The sequence below is a fragment of the Mauremys reevesii genome, linkage group 2 (assembly GCF_016161935.1).
Source record: "Mauremys reevesii isolate NIE-2019 linkage group 2, ASM1616193v1, whole genome shotgun sequence".
NCBI lineage: Eukaryota > Metazoa > Chordata > Testudines > Geoemydidae > Mauremys > Mauremys reevesii.
Genome location: NC_052624.1, coordinates 88,772,524 through 88,787,030, shown reverse-complemented (window position 1 = coordinate 88,787,030; position 14,507 = coordinate 88,772,524). Strand labels below are relative to the sequence as shown.

The window sequence follows — 14,507 nt, the reverse complement described above, 5'->3', positions numbered from 1 at the left end:
TATAAATCAAGGTATAAATATTTAAACTTGCCTGCATATCCTTAACTCTTTCACCCTTGTATGTGTGCATTATGACACAGAATTTAATGGCACAATCACATGAGGCCACTCTTACTCGCACCAAGCAGTGCCTTACTCCACAAGTAGTACCACAAGAGTGAGTCTAATGGCCTAGAATGCTATTTAAAACTAGTAAGGAAATCAAGATACTACCCATATTTTTTCTAAGCAATACAGTATTCTCTAGTACAATTTTTCTTCAGCCTAGTTCATAATATGCTTACAAACTTGCAGCGTACACATCACTACCAAATCTATATCTTGTATTACGCAAAGTATAGGTATGTTTGTGAAAAGGAACAAACGAGTAACATATGTTATTTGCTTTAAAATTCCTTAAGGAGAGATAGAAAATTAGAACCCAACTATAGAGTTGCTTTCTTCTTTCTAATAGCCCTTATCTTGAAAAAAAATGAGAATAATGGCAAAGGGCTGGTTTTTTGTCTGATTTGTTGGTTGGGGGTTTTTGGAGCTGGAAAAGGAAAGGCAATAGTGTTTGCGGCAGACTGTGAGCAGCCTTTTTGAATCCTGGGACAGGATCGCTGGGTTAGAACCTATTAGGAGTGGAGAGATGGCACAGCTGTTTATTTTGCCCTGAGGAGGAGCTGGCTCTTGTTTGGGAACTCAGTTTGGGGGTTTAGTTTAGCTCACAAGCTTGTTTTAGTCTAAGAGTGTATCGTAGTTCAGAAGCTCACTACCGCTTGGAAGTTTAGTATTGTTTGGAAGCCTGCAGCAGCCTGGGAATTTAGCTTAGTTCACAAGCTTATTCTAGATTTGGGAACGTACTCCATTCTTGAGAACCCATCCCAGTTTCAGAAGCTTAATTTGGATTGGGATTCCTGCCCCAGCTAGAACCCAGGGCTGATATAATTTAGTAAACAGTTTCAGGTTAAAGCCTTTCTATCCTAACAGGGGATTTATAAAGGGATGTTTATTTCTTACGAAGCTGCTAATGGCATTTTGTGAGTTAAATTTACATGCTTCCTATGCTTCTCAACATTTAAAATCCTTTACTTTCTATATTTTTAATGGAGGACTTATAACTCTTTTTGATCTTGACTTCACTTATGAGTCTAGGACTCACACCTCCCATACTAGGATTTTAGTATGACAATGCTGAAAGAGCATGTAAGTGTGCCTTATGGGTTGGAGAGTTAAAGCTATTATTGGAATGTATAAGGTGAATTTTCACATGGCATTGTTTTCCGCAGTTGATTGTATGAACAACAAGGGAAACAGTACATTTATTTATTACCTTAACGGATCATTTCCAGTCTTTTCTATTCATAAGTTTATTTAAATGAAATATAATGTAATGTTGTATTTTGCAACCGGGTCGTATTAAATTACTTTAGCAACCTGAGCTCTGAGGAGCCCTAAAAGCTTAAATTGGGTAAATGAAGGACACTATAGAGGGGCATCCAATTTTTTCTATGGTGCCACGCTCCTAAGAATTCTCATAGAAAACTTGATGTGCTAGATAAAAGTTTTCTATGGTCCCAGGTTCTCATTTCCTACACACTCCTTAAGAATTGCATGAGGGAATCCCATTACCTGCTAATACTCCCAGAAGAGTTGCATTAATGCATGCTTACTAAAGGTATACAGTAGCAGAGCTCCTTTCTTGTGAAGCTTAAGGAGGCTCATGGCAGGACTGAACTCCTTTGAACCACCAAAAAGGTGAAGTAGAAGATTGCCTCTACTGCACAGAATTCCGAAGGCTCACTGGTGCAGTGACCCTGCCTCTATAGAATTTGGAGATCCAAAGTACAAACAAACACCTCTACCACTGCCCTGGGCTGTCAAAAAGTCGCCAAAACACATTTCTATTCACGGGAGTTTGTCACAGGTATTTGTGACTAATATTTTCTCCTTTTGGCTTCCATGACTGTGAAGGAAACATTGAGAAGGAGTAATGCTAATAACTTGGAGATCTCTTCAGCGGGTTGCTTTAAAATGACTCTCTGCATAAGATGTCATTTTAGATCTGCTTTTCCTGAAAGCTTGCACTATTTAAACTAAGTAATTTGCAAATTACAGGCATCCAAAACAGAAAATGTTAGACCAATACAGCTACTGAGAGAGAGAAGTAAGCCTGGGAGCAGAGAGAGCAGCTTTGGATCAGATATAAAAGGGAGAGTAAAAACACAGGAGCCTTCAGAGCAAAGAGAGAGACCTGAGGGCAGAGCTAGGCAAGCCTGAAAGGAGATGTTGCAGTGCTTTGAGAATTCTAGAGGCAAGGTGGGTGAAGTAATATCTTTTATTGGACCAACTCCTGTTGGTGAAAGAGACAAGCATTCAACCTTACACAGAACATTTCAGAAGTTGGTCTAATAAAAGATATTACCTCATCTACCTTGTCTCTAATATCCTGAGACCAACACAGTTTACAACACTGCACACAACAATTGAGAATCCTATTCAACTATAGACCCTAGAATTTTTGACGGTTCCTTCTTCCCAAGGCTTCGTGTACACCAGTTCAACTGAGAAACACAGACAAAGATAAATGAGGGTCGGGGCAGAGAACATATTCCATTAAAAACTCACATGAGGGCAGCTGTTGACTGGAATGCACTGCTTCTTGCGACACTCTGTCTTGCCTTTCACACAAGCACAGATGGTGCAGTTAACAGAGGACCACATCTCTCCATCCTGCAGGAGGGAGAACATGATATAGCTATCATCTGGGGTGGCGGAAGGAAGCTATTCCAACAATGTATCATTTTCATTGCACAGAAAAGCACTGCTTTCCCTTTTGGAGTTACATCATTGTTTAGTCTAAATTATTATGAGGTGCTCATCCACAACCAGTCCAGTTAAAAATGAAGATGAGCAGGGATTTCTTCCCTCTGATCCTTCAGGTTAGAAAATCATTCTTCCAAGTCCATGTTTTCTTTTTCCTTGAATGACCTGATTAGTTGCATTGTTTCTCGCACCAGTGGGATGTGATCACACCAATTGTGAATTTTCATTTAAGCTGACATAATTAGAAAAATCTGATTCATTACCTTCAGATAACTGACATGTTTAAATTATTGGATGTGAAAGCATTTCATTAAGATGTCAGAATACAGTGAATTTATTACCAGATGTGGCATCATTCTGGGTCCACAGGAATGGACAAATAATGAATTCTAATTTAGATTGCTTACAGTGCTTTAGCAGACCCTTGATCTGCTAAACATCTGAAAATGTTTAGAACAGATATAACACTAAACTACCCAAATGTATAGCAGGAACGGTATTCTTCCAGAAGACAGTCTGTCTCTCTAAAAAAGTATTAAGTGGGCAGCAGAATGCTCTTCGTATGGTTTTAACATACTCAGGAAAGTATGGGGAACTGTCCTGGCTCATTTCTACATGCCTTTGCATTTGCCAAGTGCAGTTTCTAAAGCATTCCGCCTCACCCACGTACAGTCCTGTGCTAGCCCATGTAGAGCCTGAATGTGCAAGCTTTCTGTTTACAGGACGCTTGAGGAGGAAGGGTGAGGGGCAGGCAGACAGAAAGAGAGTAGAGGCAGTCCAAGAGGACATAAAGTGATTATGGATCCACCTACACTAGAGTTCCTCAGTGTTGGGATCAGAGTGGAAGCACCCTCAAATTTTAAGTAGCAAAACAGCTTGATTTTTTATGCACAGCATGATTTGTAAGGGCTGTCCTGCCTTGTCTTTTATTCTGAGGTGATGCAGAATTGTCTAACCATTTTGGTGCAGCATAAGTTTGACAGACATCATGGCAAAAGAAATTATCTTCAAGCACAAGAGCAACTAAAAGAAGATACAACAGTTGCCTGATTGTGATCTCACGCCTGTTTTATATTTATGTAACTCCATTGACTTATAGAGTTATTTCCAACAGTTGTATAAAAAAGGTAAAAATCAGAACCACACCCAAAACATTACCCGAAAGATCTTATTCCCAAATTTGCACACTTTCAGTTCCTCAGGAGAGACATATGAGACACACTCTTTGCAGCAGTGTTCCTTGCTTTTATTGCATTCTCCAGGAGGTGAGCACTTCTTCTTACATACCATTGTAGAATTCTAAGCAAAAGGACAGAAGAAAAGCAAAGGGGACACTAATTTATTAGGATAATATTCACCCCGAATCGTAACATCTGTGCGTGTTGAGGTAATCATTTCCACTCAATGTAGCTAATAATTACTTTGATCAGATCTGCTTAGAATAAAATATTTTATTATCAATCTTTCAGAGTGTATTCATTTAATAATGCAATCAGGGCTTAATTTTCAACTTGCGCTTTTACAGTCATGTAAAATCTGACCATGTTGATTTGGTAGCCCTTTACATTCCCTTTGCCTGGATGTAAATAACCACACAAGGTACTTCACAGTACAGAGTCAGGCCCTGTAGTACTCAAATCTTACAAACATCTCTCCTAGGCAATAAAAAACACAGCATACTGCATAGGAATGTTGTTACTGACTTACCCTACAGGTACACATAGTGCAGTTGTCATAAACGAAAGAGGATCCATTGTCATAAACATCACTGTGAAAGAGGCAGCTTCCAAATGGGAGGTCAAACACTTTCCTCTGGCCTGAATACAAACAACATTAGACACAGAATATGGTTGAAAGGATGCCATGTTGTCAACAAAAATAACACAGTTTACTGTTCGCAGACCAAATTCACGTGCAATGCGTCATTTGCTATATATTTCCATTTGGGTGTCTAGAAAGTTTTTTTAAACAGTTCCCTATTCATTAGGCAGATATTAATCTGGGTAAGATGAAGAGGTTACTTACCTATAACTGGAGGTTCTTTGAGATGTGTGGTCCCTGTCTGCATTCCACTGAGGGTTTATGCATGCATCCGGAGCCAGAGATTTTGAAAATAGTACTGTCCATTGGTCCATGCATGTGCCCTTCGTTCACCTCATCCCTCCCTTTACCACCTCAGTTTCATCCAAGGTGATAAAGGGAGGGATGGACTGACCGCATCTCCAGTTCCTTCTCCACCGCAAATCCAAAGGAACCACAGCAGAGGGGAATAAGGGTGGGAAGTGAAATACAGATAAGGATTGCACATCTCAAAGAACCTCCTGTTACAGGTAAGTAACCCCCTCTTCTTCTTCAAGTGGTAGTTTGCATTGTATTCCAGTATGGGTAATTAACAAGCAGTACCTAAATCAGAAGAAGATGCGAGAAACTCAGACCCTTAGCTGATACATAGTGTGACATTGCACTACATAATGTTTTATGGAAATATGCTTATGAGTGTGAATATGATGTAACTGGAATATGCTTTATGCAAAAGGTCTCTTGTAAGGTATGATTACAAAGCTCATGATTTATTGAGTGTGTTTATCCCATTTGTTTGTTTGTTTGTATGTATTATTTCTATGTCTAGAGTTAGGAGAATAAGATATAAACTTATATTACTGATGTAAACATTTTAAGTGGAAGCCATTAAGGGTGCTTCAGAATCAATGACCTGTAAATGGCTCTGTTTACTTGCAAACCTTCCTGGGTACCTGCAGGTCGGCCCTGGAAGAATGGAGGCTGGGGTCTCACAGGACATGTGATCATGTCACCTGATACTGGAATCCATCTTAAATCTGGTACTTTTCCATTTAGAAGGAAGGGTGTGGACCCAGAGAGACAAAAGATTCCCACCTTGTGCCAAAGCTATAAAAGGGGGTGGAACAGAACAAAAGTGGCTGCCAGTCATGAGAACACCCCTGCTTTCCACCTAAGATGTCTGCTGGAACTAACAAGGACTGTACCAGGGGAAAGGATTGGGCCCAGACTAGGAAGGAGTCTAGTCTGTGAAAGAAGCTTTCACAGACTAGATTGTGAGAAGACTAGAAAGAAGCTGTGAGATTTTACCTGTAAACAGTTTCTTAATGTACTAGGCTTAGACTTGCGTGTTTTTGCTTTATTTTGCTTGGTGACTTACTTTGCTCTGTCTCTTATTACTTGGAACCACTTAAATCCTACTTTTTATACTTAATAAAATCACTTTTGCTTATTAGTAAACCCTCCCTGATGTAATGGACAGGTTCTGAGAATGAATATTGGGGCCAGGATCCCCAATAGAGTCAGCATGATAGATCCAGAGGGTGTTGCGGAGAGCCCCATGGCATAGGAAGCCAGTGGCTCTGTGGTGGCTGGAGTGAGGGATACTGCCACAATGTAGAAGGCCTCCATTGGTACTTGTAGTGGTGGAAAGGGATGGATGTTGCCTGTCCCTCATCTGATTCCTTCGAAGACAACTCGGAGACCAGTGCCATTGGCATTACCAACGGAAGCAAGTACACACCAGGAGCGGGGGGTGAGGAGTGCCTCAGATGTGGCATGTTCTGTCCCAGAGATAAACTCTACTTGGAAGTAGAGAGCCCCAGAAGGTGTGAAGACTTGCTCTCCCAAGGCAAACACTTCCTGGCACTCTGGTGCTTTTCCAGACCTCCCAGAAGTCAAGGATACTTTTTCAGTCCCCAGAATCAGTACAGAAGCACTGTTCTTCTGGGGAGAAGACGGCACTCTAGCTCTGATGGATGATGGTGTTGACTGGTCCACACCTGGTACCAGTGGATCCATCAATTTATGTGGTCCTTTACGTGTTTGTGCGCTTTAGGGCACACTCTGTCCCCATTACTGGAAGGAGTCTCTCTCTTCTTAAGCTTAGAGGAAAACCAACTGGCATGCTTACGTGCATGCTTCCTTATCTCCCGAGTAGGCCCCAGCATAGAGTCCATAGTGGTGGCACTGCCAGTGTTGGCCTCAGATTCAGTAGCTGGAGGCACACTCTTGGCGGCCTCAGACCGATATACAGTGGGGAGGAAGGGGGTTGTCTGACCAGGGTCCAAATCAGGTTTCATGGCAACTTCCATAAGGTGCTTCCAGAGGTGGAGAGCCCAACCTTCTCAGGTACGTCTGGGGAAAGTCTGGCAGATACTGCACGTGGACGAAATGTGGGCTTCTCCTAAGCAGTAGAGGCAGCATTGATGTTCGTCGCTGACTGAGAAGGAACATTGGCAGGAGGCACAGATTTTAAAGCCTGGGATTTTTAGCAGGGTTCAGTACCTGCATGTGGGTATAGGGGTGGGAAAGCAGGGGGTATTCACACAGAACTAAACTATCCCAGAAGAACCCCAATTCTACTCCTAAAACTATCAAACTACTAAAAACTACTATAAAAACAATAAAACAGTAAACCACTCTAAAACTTACTATGTACAATTATGTATTTTTAAAGTGCATCACATACAAGAAAACACTAATAGTTCTGACCCGGACCATGTGGTGATCAGAAGGAACTGGAGACGAGATTGGTCTGTCCCAACCTTTATCACCTTGGATGAAACCATGAAGAGAGCCCAGGCAGATTCATGAAGCAACTGACACTACTATTTTCAAAATCTCTGGCTCTGGATGCATGGTGCATATGTGTAAACCCTCAGTGTAATACAATAGGGACCATCACTCAAAGAACTACTTTTCCCATAAGGGAGGGGATTTAAATATTATTTAGGACATGTTTCTATTAGAAAACTTCCCCCCACCACCACCACACAAGTGCACCCATGTAACTAAATCAATTTAAAATCAGCCAGTCCAAACCCCAACATAGATGCACTTAAACTAGTCTAAACTACATTTATGTTTCTTCATTCAGTATATTACTGAATTAAACTAAATTGATTAAAGCATAATTCAAACTGGTTTAACATTAGGAGTTTGCAATTTAGTTACACTGGCGCAAAAGTGCTATGTGCTGGACAGCCATTAAATTATTACAATCTATAAAGATGTTTGATAGACTCCCTTAGTGTAGCTTTATGTCTTATGCTCAAACATGTCTACGGAAATTATAGGAATTTACATAATGTTAAAGTTACCTATATTAATCAGAATGGAACCATCAAAAAATAAATAAAGGAAAGGAAATCAGTGTGGAGTCCATGAAGCAAATAACATGGCTTTGGAAGGAGTGGAGGAGAGGAAATATTACAGAAATGTTTTGTTCTCACGATAGTAAGGGATCTGACAGCATAGGTCAGAGTAAAGTTTAGAGAAGCATCGATTCCCTTGCAAAGCACTGCAACAACTCAGTCTTCCAACACCTTGCAATTCTGCAAGCAATGCAAAACCCCAGGCTTGCTATTCCACCTGTCTCTCTTCTGTTCTTCATATTCTGTTTTATTGAATTCTTTTGAACAGATGGACAATATATTGGTTCTCTAATATGAACAAAAATCCATTTAAGACTCAAATAAAATCACTAACCTCATCTTCCCTTTTGAGCAAAGCAAACTTGAAGCAACAACATGCTTTCACCTACTTTTTTTTGGTGAGAGCCATGCTCTGATCTTGCAACCTTCTGAAAGTTTATCTATCTGTCAGATTGATAGCTGTCTGTCATTTCCAAGGAATAAAATGATTACTGCAAATAAGTCAGCATGGCACTAACTTATTATTATGCCAGTAATTTAGTTCTCAGACTGGCGAGAAACCCATATTTTGGCATTTGGGATGCTAATAGCTCACCACTATATTCCAAATCACAATTAATTTATTTTTAGTTAATATCTGGTAAAGGAGTAAAACCACTTAAACAAAGAGGCTTACAGTTTGTCCAAAGATAAGATTAAATAGAAAGATAAACAGATAACAGAATATCTGTTTAATTAACATGAGGTTTCCACAAATGCTAAAATCAGTCCCCGTTAAAAGAAGGCTCTTGTCAAAGAATGCAGTGTTTTAGCCCTGTTAGTCCCAAGGTATTAGAGAAAGAAGGTTGGTGAGGAAATATCTTGTAATGGACTAACTTCTGTTGGTGAGAGAGAGAAGCTTTCGAGCTTACACAGAGCTGTTCTTCAGGTCTGGGAAATGTACTCTGGGTGACATAGCTAAATACAAGGTGGAACAGATTGTTTAGCATAAGTAGTTAACACATATTTCAAGGGACTATTCAAAGTGAGGCGGCCCATCAACATAAGAACCTAAGAATGGCCATATTGGGTCAGACCAATGGTGCATCTAGCCCAGTTTCCTGTCTTCTGACAGTGACCAATGCCAGATGCTTCGGGGGAATTAACAGAATAGGGCAATTGATCGCGTGATCCATCCCCGGTCATCCAGTTCCAGCTTCTGGCAGTGGAAGGTTTAGAGATGCCCAGAGCATTGCTTTGCATCCCTGACCATCTTAGCTAATAGCCATTGATGGACCTATCCTCCATGAACTTCTCTAGTTCTTTTTTCAATCCAGTTATAGTTTCAGCCTTCACAACATCCCCTGGCAACAAGTTCCACAGGTTGACTGTGCACTGTGTAAAGAAGTACTCTTTTTGGTTTGTTTTAAATGTTCTGCCTATTAATTTCATTGGGTGATCCCTTGTTCTCGTGTTATGTGTAGGAGTAATTAATACTTCCTTACTCACTTTCTCATACCTTTCATGATTTCATAGACCTCTATCATATCCCCCTATCGGTCACCTCTTTTCCAAGCTGAACAGTCCTAGTCTTTTTAATCTCTCCTCATAGTGAAGCTGTTCCATACCCTTAATAATTTTTGTCACCCTTCTCTGTACTTTTTCCAATTCTAATATATCTTTTTTGAGATGGGGTGACCAGAATTGCTCACAGTATTCAAGGTGTGGGTATACCGTGGATTTATATAGTGGCATAATGATAATTTCTATCTTATTATCCCTTTCCTACTGATTCCTAACAGTTAGCTGTTTTGACTGCTGCTGCACACTGAGCGAATGCTTTCAGCTGTGTTCCCTCTATGCTGCACCCCTGCATGGCTACAAAAGAGGCCATCAAGGCCCACGCACCTTATTACTACAGGCGCACACACAGCGGTATAGCCACAGGTGGGCCTGGAGGATATATAGGGTGAGGTGGGGAATAGGGTTGGGTGGGGGCTGTTGGGTGAGGTGTGGGGCAGTGATGGAGGAGCTTGGGGCATGCAGGACTATGGCAGGGAGAGACGCCTCTCCACCAGCCCCAGGGCTGTGGCAGGGAGAGATGCTTCTCCCCCAGCTCTGGGGCTGCAGTGGGGAGAGATGCCTCTCCACCAGCCCCGGGGCTGGGGTGAGGAGAGAGGATTACTGAAAATTTTGCAGTGTTAATTTTCTTTTTATTTGATTTCATATTAAACAAACATCTTAAGTAGTGCACCTTGTTAATTATCCCTTGTTTTATTATTATTATTATTATTGTTTCTTCCATACCTATTGTAACTTTTTAAAAATGTATATTATATCTAAGTTTTTTGTTTCTACTGGTGGCACACATCAAATATGGAGACATACCTATCTCATAGAACTAGAAGAGACCCTGAAAGGTCATTGAATCCAGTCCCCTGCCTTCACTAGCAGGACCAAGTACTGATTTTGCCCCAGAACCATAAGTGCCCCCCTCAAGGATTGAACTCACAACCTTCAGTTTAGCAGGCCAATGCGCAAACCACTGAACTATACATCCCCTCCCTTGAGACTGGTGATGCACATAAAAAAATTCATTCTGCACACAGATGGAAAAAATTAGAGGGAACATTGGTTTCAGAGAACTATCCATGATGACTCCAAGATCTCTTTCTTGAGTAGCAAACATACATCATTTTGTATGTATAGTTGGGATAATGTTTTCCAATGTGCATTACTTTGCATTTATCAACATTGAATTTCATCTGCCATTTTGTTGCCCAGTTACCAAGTTTTGGGAGATCCCTTTGTAAATCTTTGCAGTCTATTTTGGACTTAACTATCTTGAGTAATTCTGTATCATCTGCAAACCTTGTCACCTCACTGTTTACCCCTTTTTCTAGAACATTTATGAATATGTTGAACAGCACTGGTCCCAATACAGATCCTTGGGAAACCCTGCTATTCCCTCTCTCCGTTCTGAAAACTGACCATTTATTCCTACTCTTTGTTTCCTGTCTTTTAACCAGTTATTGATCCATGAGAAGACCTTCCCTCCTCTTATCCCAGTACTGCTTAGTTTGCTTTAGAGCCTTTGGTGAGGCTTGTCAAAGGCTTTCTGGAAGTCCAAGTACACTATATCTCCTGAATCACCCTTGTCCACCTGTTTGTTGACCCGCTCAAAGAATTCTACTAGATCAGTGGTTCCCAAATTTGTTCCGCTGCTTGTGCAGGGAAAGCCCCTGGCGGGCCGGGCCCGTTTGTTTACCTGCCACGTCCGCAGGTCCAGCCGATCGCAGCTCCCAGTGGCTGCGGTTCGCTGCTCCAGGCCAATGGGAGCTGCTGGAAGCAGCAGCCAGTACATCCCTCAGCCCGTGCTGCTTCCAGCAGCTCCCATTGGCCTGGAGCAGCGAACCGCAGCCACTGGGAGCCGCGATCGGCCGAACCTGCGGACGTGGCAGGTAAACAAACCGGCCCGGCCCGCCAGGGGCTTTCCCTGTACAAGCAGTGGAACAAGTTTGGGAACCACTGTACTAGATTGATGAGGCATGATATCCCTTTACAAAAGTTATGTCAACTCTGCCCCAATAATTTGTGTTCATCTATGTGTCTGATATTTCTGTTCTTTGCTATAGTTTCAACCAATTTGCCTGGTACTGAAGTTAGGCTTACCAGCCTGTAATTGCCAGGATCAACTCTGGAGCCTTTTTTAAAAATTGGCATCACATTAGTTATCTTCCAGTCATCTGGTACAGAAGCTAATTTAAGTGATAGGTTACATACCACAGTTAGTAGTTCTGTAATTTCATTATTTGAGTTCCTTCAGAACACTTGGGTCAATACCATCTGGTCCTGGTGACTTATTATTGTTTAATTTATCAATTTGTTCCAAAACCTCCTCTACTGATACCTCAATCTGGGACAGTTCTTCAGATTTGTCACCTAAAAAGAATGGCTCATTAACACCCCTTCAGTCAGAAGGGGAGAAGCAAAAAAAAAAAAAAGAAAGAATGGCAGGCACCTGGTTTTCTTTGAGGATGAAGACTGATAGGTCACATATAGAATGATTCCTTTGTGAAAAGTGTTCACCCACAGGTGATGTGGTGTGTTTGTCTTTTATTATTTTCCTGTGTGAATTCATTCGAGAGCGTAGAGATTGTCTGGTATCACCCACATATTACTGGGGCATTTAGTACCCTGGATGAGGGGCATGTGTGGGATCCATGGATCCTAAATGGTGTGTTGTGGGAGGGTGTGTGTGACACTATATGGAATCTGGGGGACACTTTAAGATATTATGAATACCAATATTGTAAAACTGTAATGACATATGCCAGGTATGCCATGTAAGAGATCTGTAAAAATGTTATGATTTGCCAGATAAACAAAATTATTATATGTTTGTATCACCTTTTGTATTATGAGTTATAGATATGTATGTATATCTGTATTCAAACTTGGGCTATGCTTCTGTGTTACACCCCCAGACAGTTTGGCATCAGCTCCGCCTAGCCTGCTTGATGGCCCATTAGGGACCATCAGCTATACAATTGACCCATTGAGAGAAGGCAGAGGATACACCTTATGATGCAGCAAGGCATGCATGGGTATGCCTATAGACAGAAAAGGCTTCCAAGCCATGTGCTGGGCAGTTTGTGTTGGAAACAAAGGAAGCACAGGCCACATGGCAAAAGACTATAAAAGGCAGCTGCATCTTCCCCATTTTCTCTTCATTTCTGCTTCTTACCTCTGGAGGAACTTTTCTACAAATGAAGCTTTGAACAAATGACCGAATGACCCATCCAGGCTGGGAATGTGATCCAGAGGGACTTTCAAGCCAGCAAACTCACCAGTACTGCTAGGAACCTCATGGACTTTGAATCTTTATATGTATGTGACTGCTTTACCATTTAACATCTCTCTTCTTGTTCTCTCTTTTTTCTTTATAATAAACCTTTAGTTTTAGACACTAAAGGATTGGCTGGCACCATGGTATTTTGGGTAAGATCCAACCCTATACTGACTTGGTAATGTGGCTGACCCTTTGGTGTCAGAAGAACATTTTGTATATGTGAGTAGAGTTTTAAAACAACTTCTCACTGTACTGGTCCTGGGTGCTGATTGGGAGCCAGAGAACTGGAATGCAATAAAGGAGGCTGTGTGATTTCTTTTTTGCTTCTTGATAAGCAGTGTCAGGGATCAGAAGCACAGTTTGTGACTGGTTGGAGGGCTTAACTTCAGTGTTACCCACCAGTCTTAGGAGTATCTGCTTTCCCTTTTGCAGCCTGCCCTGACCTTGGCATTTCCAGTGAGGGCTCCTCGAGGCACCCCGGGTCACAGGGGGTGTTGATCATTATAGTAGTGGAGATATGTCTGTAGGTTTTGCATCTGTTCTGGCAGAGTATGGTGCCACTTTGAGTTGGTGTATCCTGGTCTGTGGTGAGCTTGATTCTGGTGATGAGAAGTTGGGAGTTGTTTGAAGACCAGAAGAGGGAGTTAAAGAAATATTTCTTTCACGATGGGGTCCACATCGAGTATGGGTTGTTGTTGTTTGATGATACCCCTTATGGGTTTCAGTGTGGGGTGGTAGGTGACAACTAAGGGAGTGTACTCTCTGGTGCTGCAGTTTTATGTCTGAGCCAGGTATTTATAAAGCTTCTCATAAAATAAAATAAAATGCTATGTTTCAAGAAGGCAAAAATATGTTAAATATTATGAGATGCTGGAATAATCTACAGGCCTTGAGGCCCATGGCCCTTTCGTGTCCTTTCATTAAGCCAGCCCTGAAAATAGGCTCAAGATTCTAGTACGGGATATGGCTGAGACAACAAAATCCCCTCTAACTGGGTGAGAGGAGTTGTATCAAGTCTGTAATGGTCCCAGCTCTTTCAGACATAGCAGACAAAATTAAAACCCAGATTCCCTTCATGATAGCTTGTTGCTATTCTTTGCACCTGAATTAGAGTGATTCACTGAGAATTATTGAATCAAGGGGTGAGTGGAGATGGTATGAGCAAAATAAGAGCAAGCCAAAGTCTTAACCTTTTTCAGATTCTGCCTTCCCAAACAGTCTGCAGAACAGTCTGCCTTCCCAAAAGGAGTCTGGCTCAGTCCCTGAATCTCTACATCACAGATGCCTTTTAGGCCCAGAAGTCTCTTTTTGGGAACCTGCTGCCGTTCCTCTTAAATTTGATATCTCCCTAGGGCTTCCCCTGGAGTTGTGATGCAGAGCATGAGATGTGTCTAGGAAGCCCAGAGTACATGTCCTCTGAGACTTCTCAACATCCAGTAACAGAGCCCAGCTGAGAGACCACTAGGTAACATCAACTGTCCTCAGCCTCAAGGGAAAGGGTTTCTGGACTTCCCCTCTTTTCAAGGTGCTGGCCATGCAGAATAATGGCAAAGCAATCCTAAAAAGCTTTCTTGGCACTAGAAGGAAGCAGCACTCTCTCCCCAGCCTGTACCTGGAGATCATGATGCCATTCTGGAACCAAAAGCAGAGGTGAGCTAAGGTGGGGAGTATCTGAGATTAGAGGTAAATGTGTC

At 41.8% G+C, this 14,507-nt stretch overlaps 1 protein-coding gene across 1 annotated transcript in view; it reads right to left on the bottom strand.

Moving 5' to 3' along the window:
• BMPER (BMP binding endothelial regulator) overlaps positions 1-14,507 on the bottom strand; it is a 215,892-nt gene that overhangs the window by 81,246 nt on the left and 120,139 nt on the right. The window contains exons 8-10 of the mRNA XM_039527768.1: positions 4,516-4,625; positions 3,967-4,107; positions 2,611-2,715 (exon numbers count right to left, since the gene is read on the bottom strand). Of these exons, the coding sequence (XP_039383702.1) occupies positions 2,611-2,715; positions 3,967-4,107; positions 4,516-4,625 (356 nt within the window). The remainder of the gene's footprint in view (positions 1-2,610; positions 2,716-3,966; positions 4,108-4,515; positions 4,626-14,507) is intronic.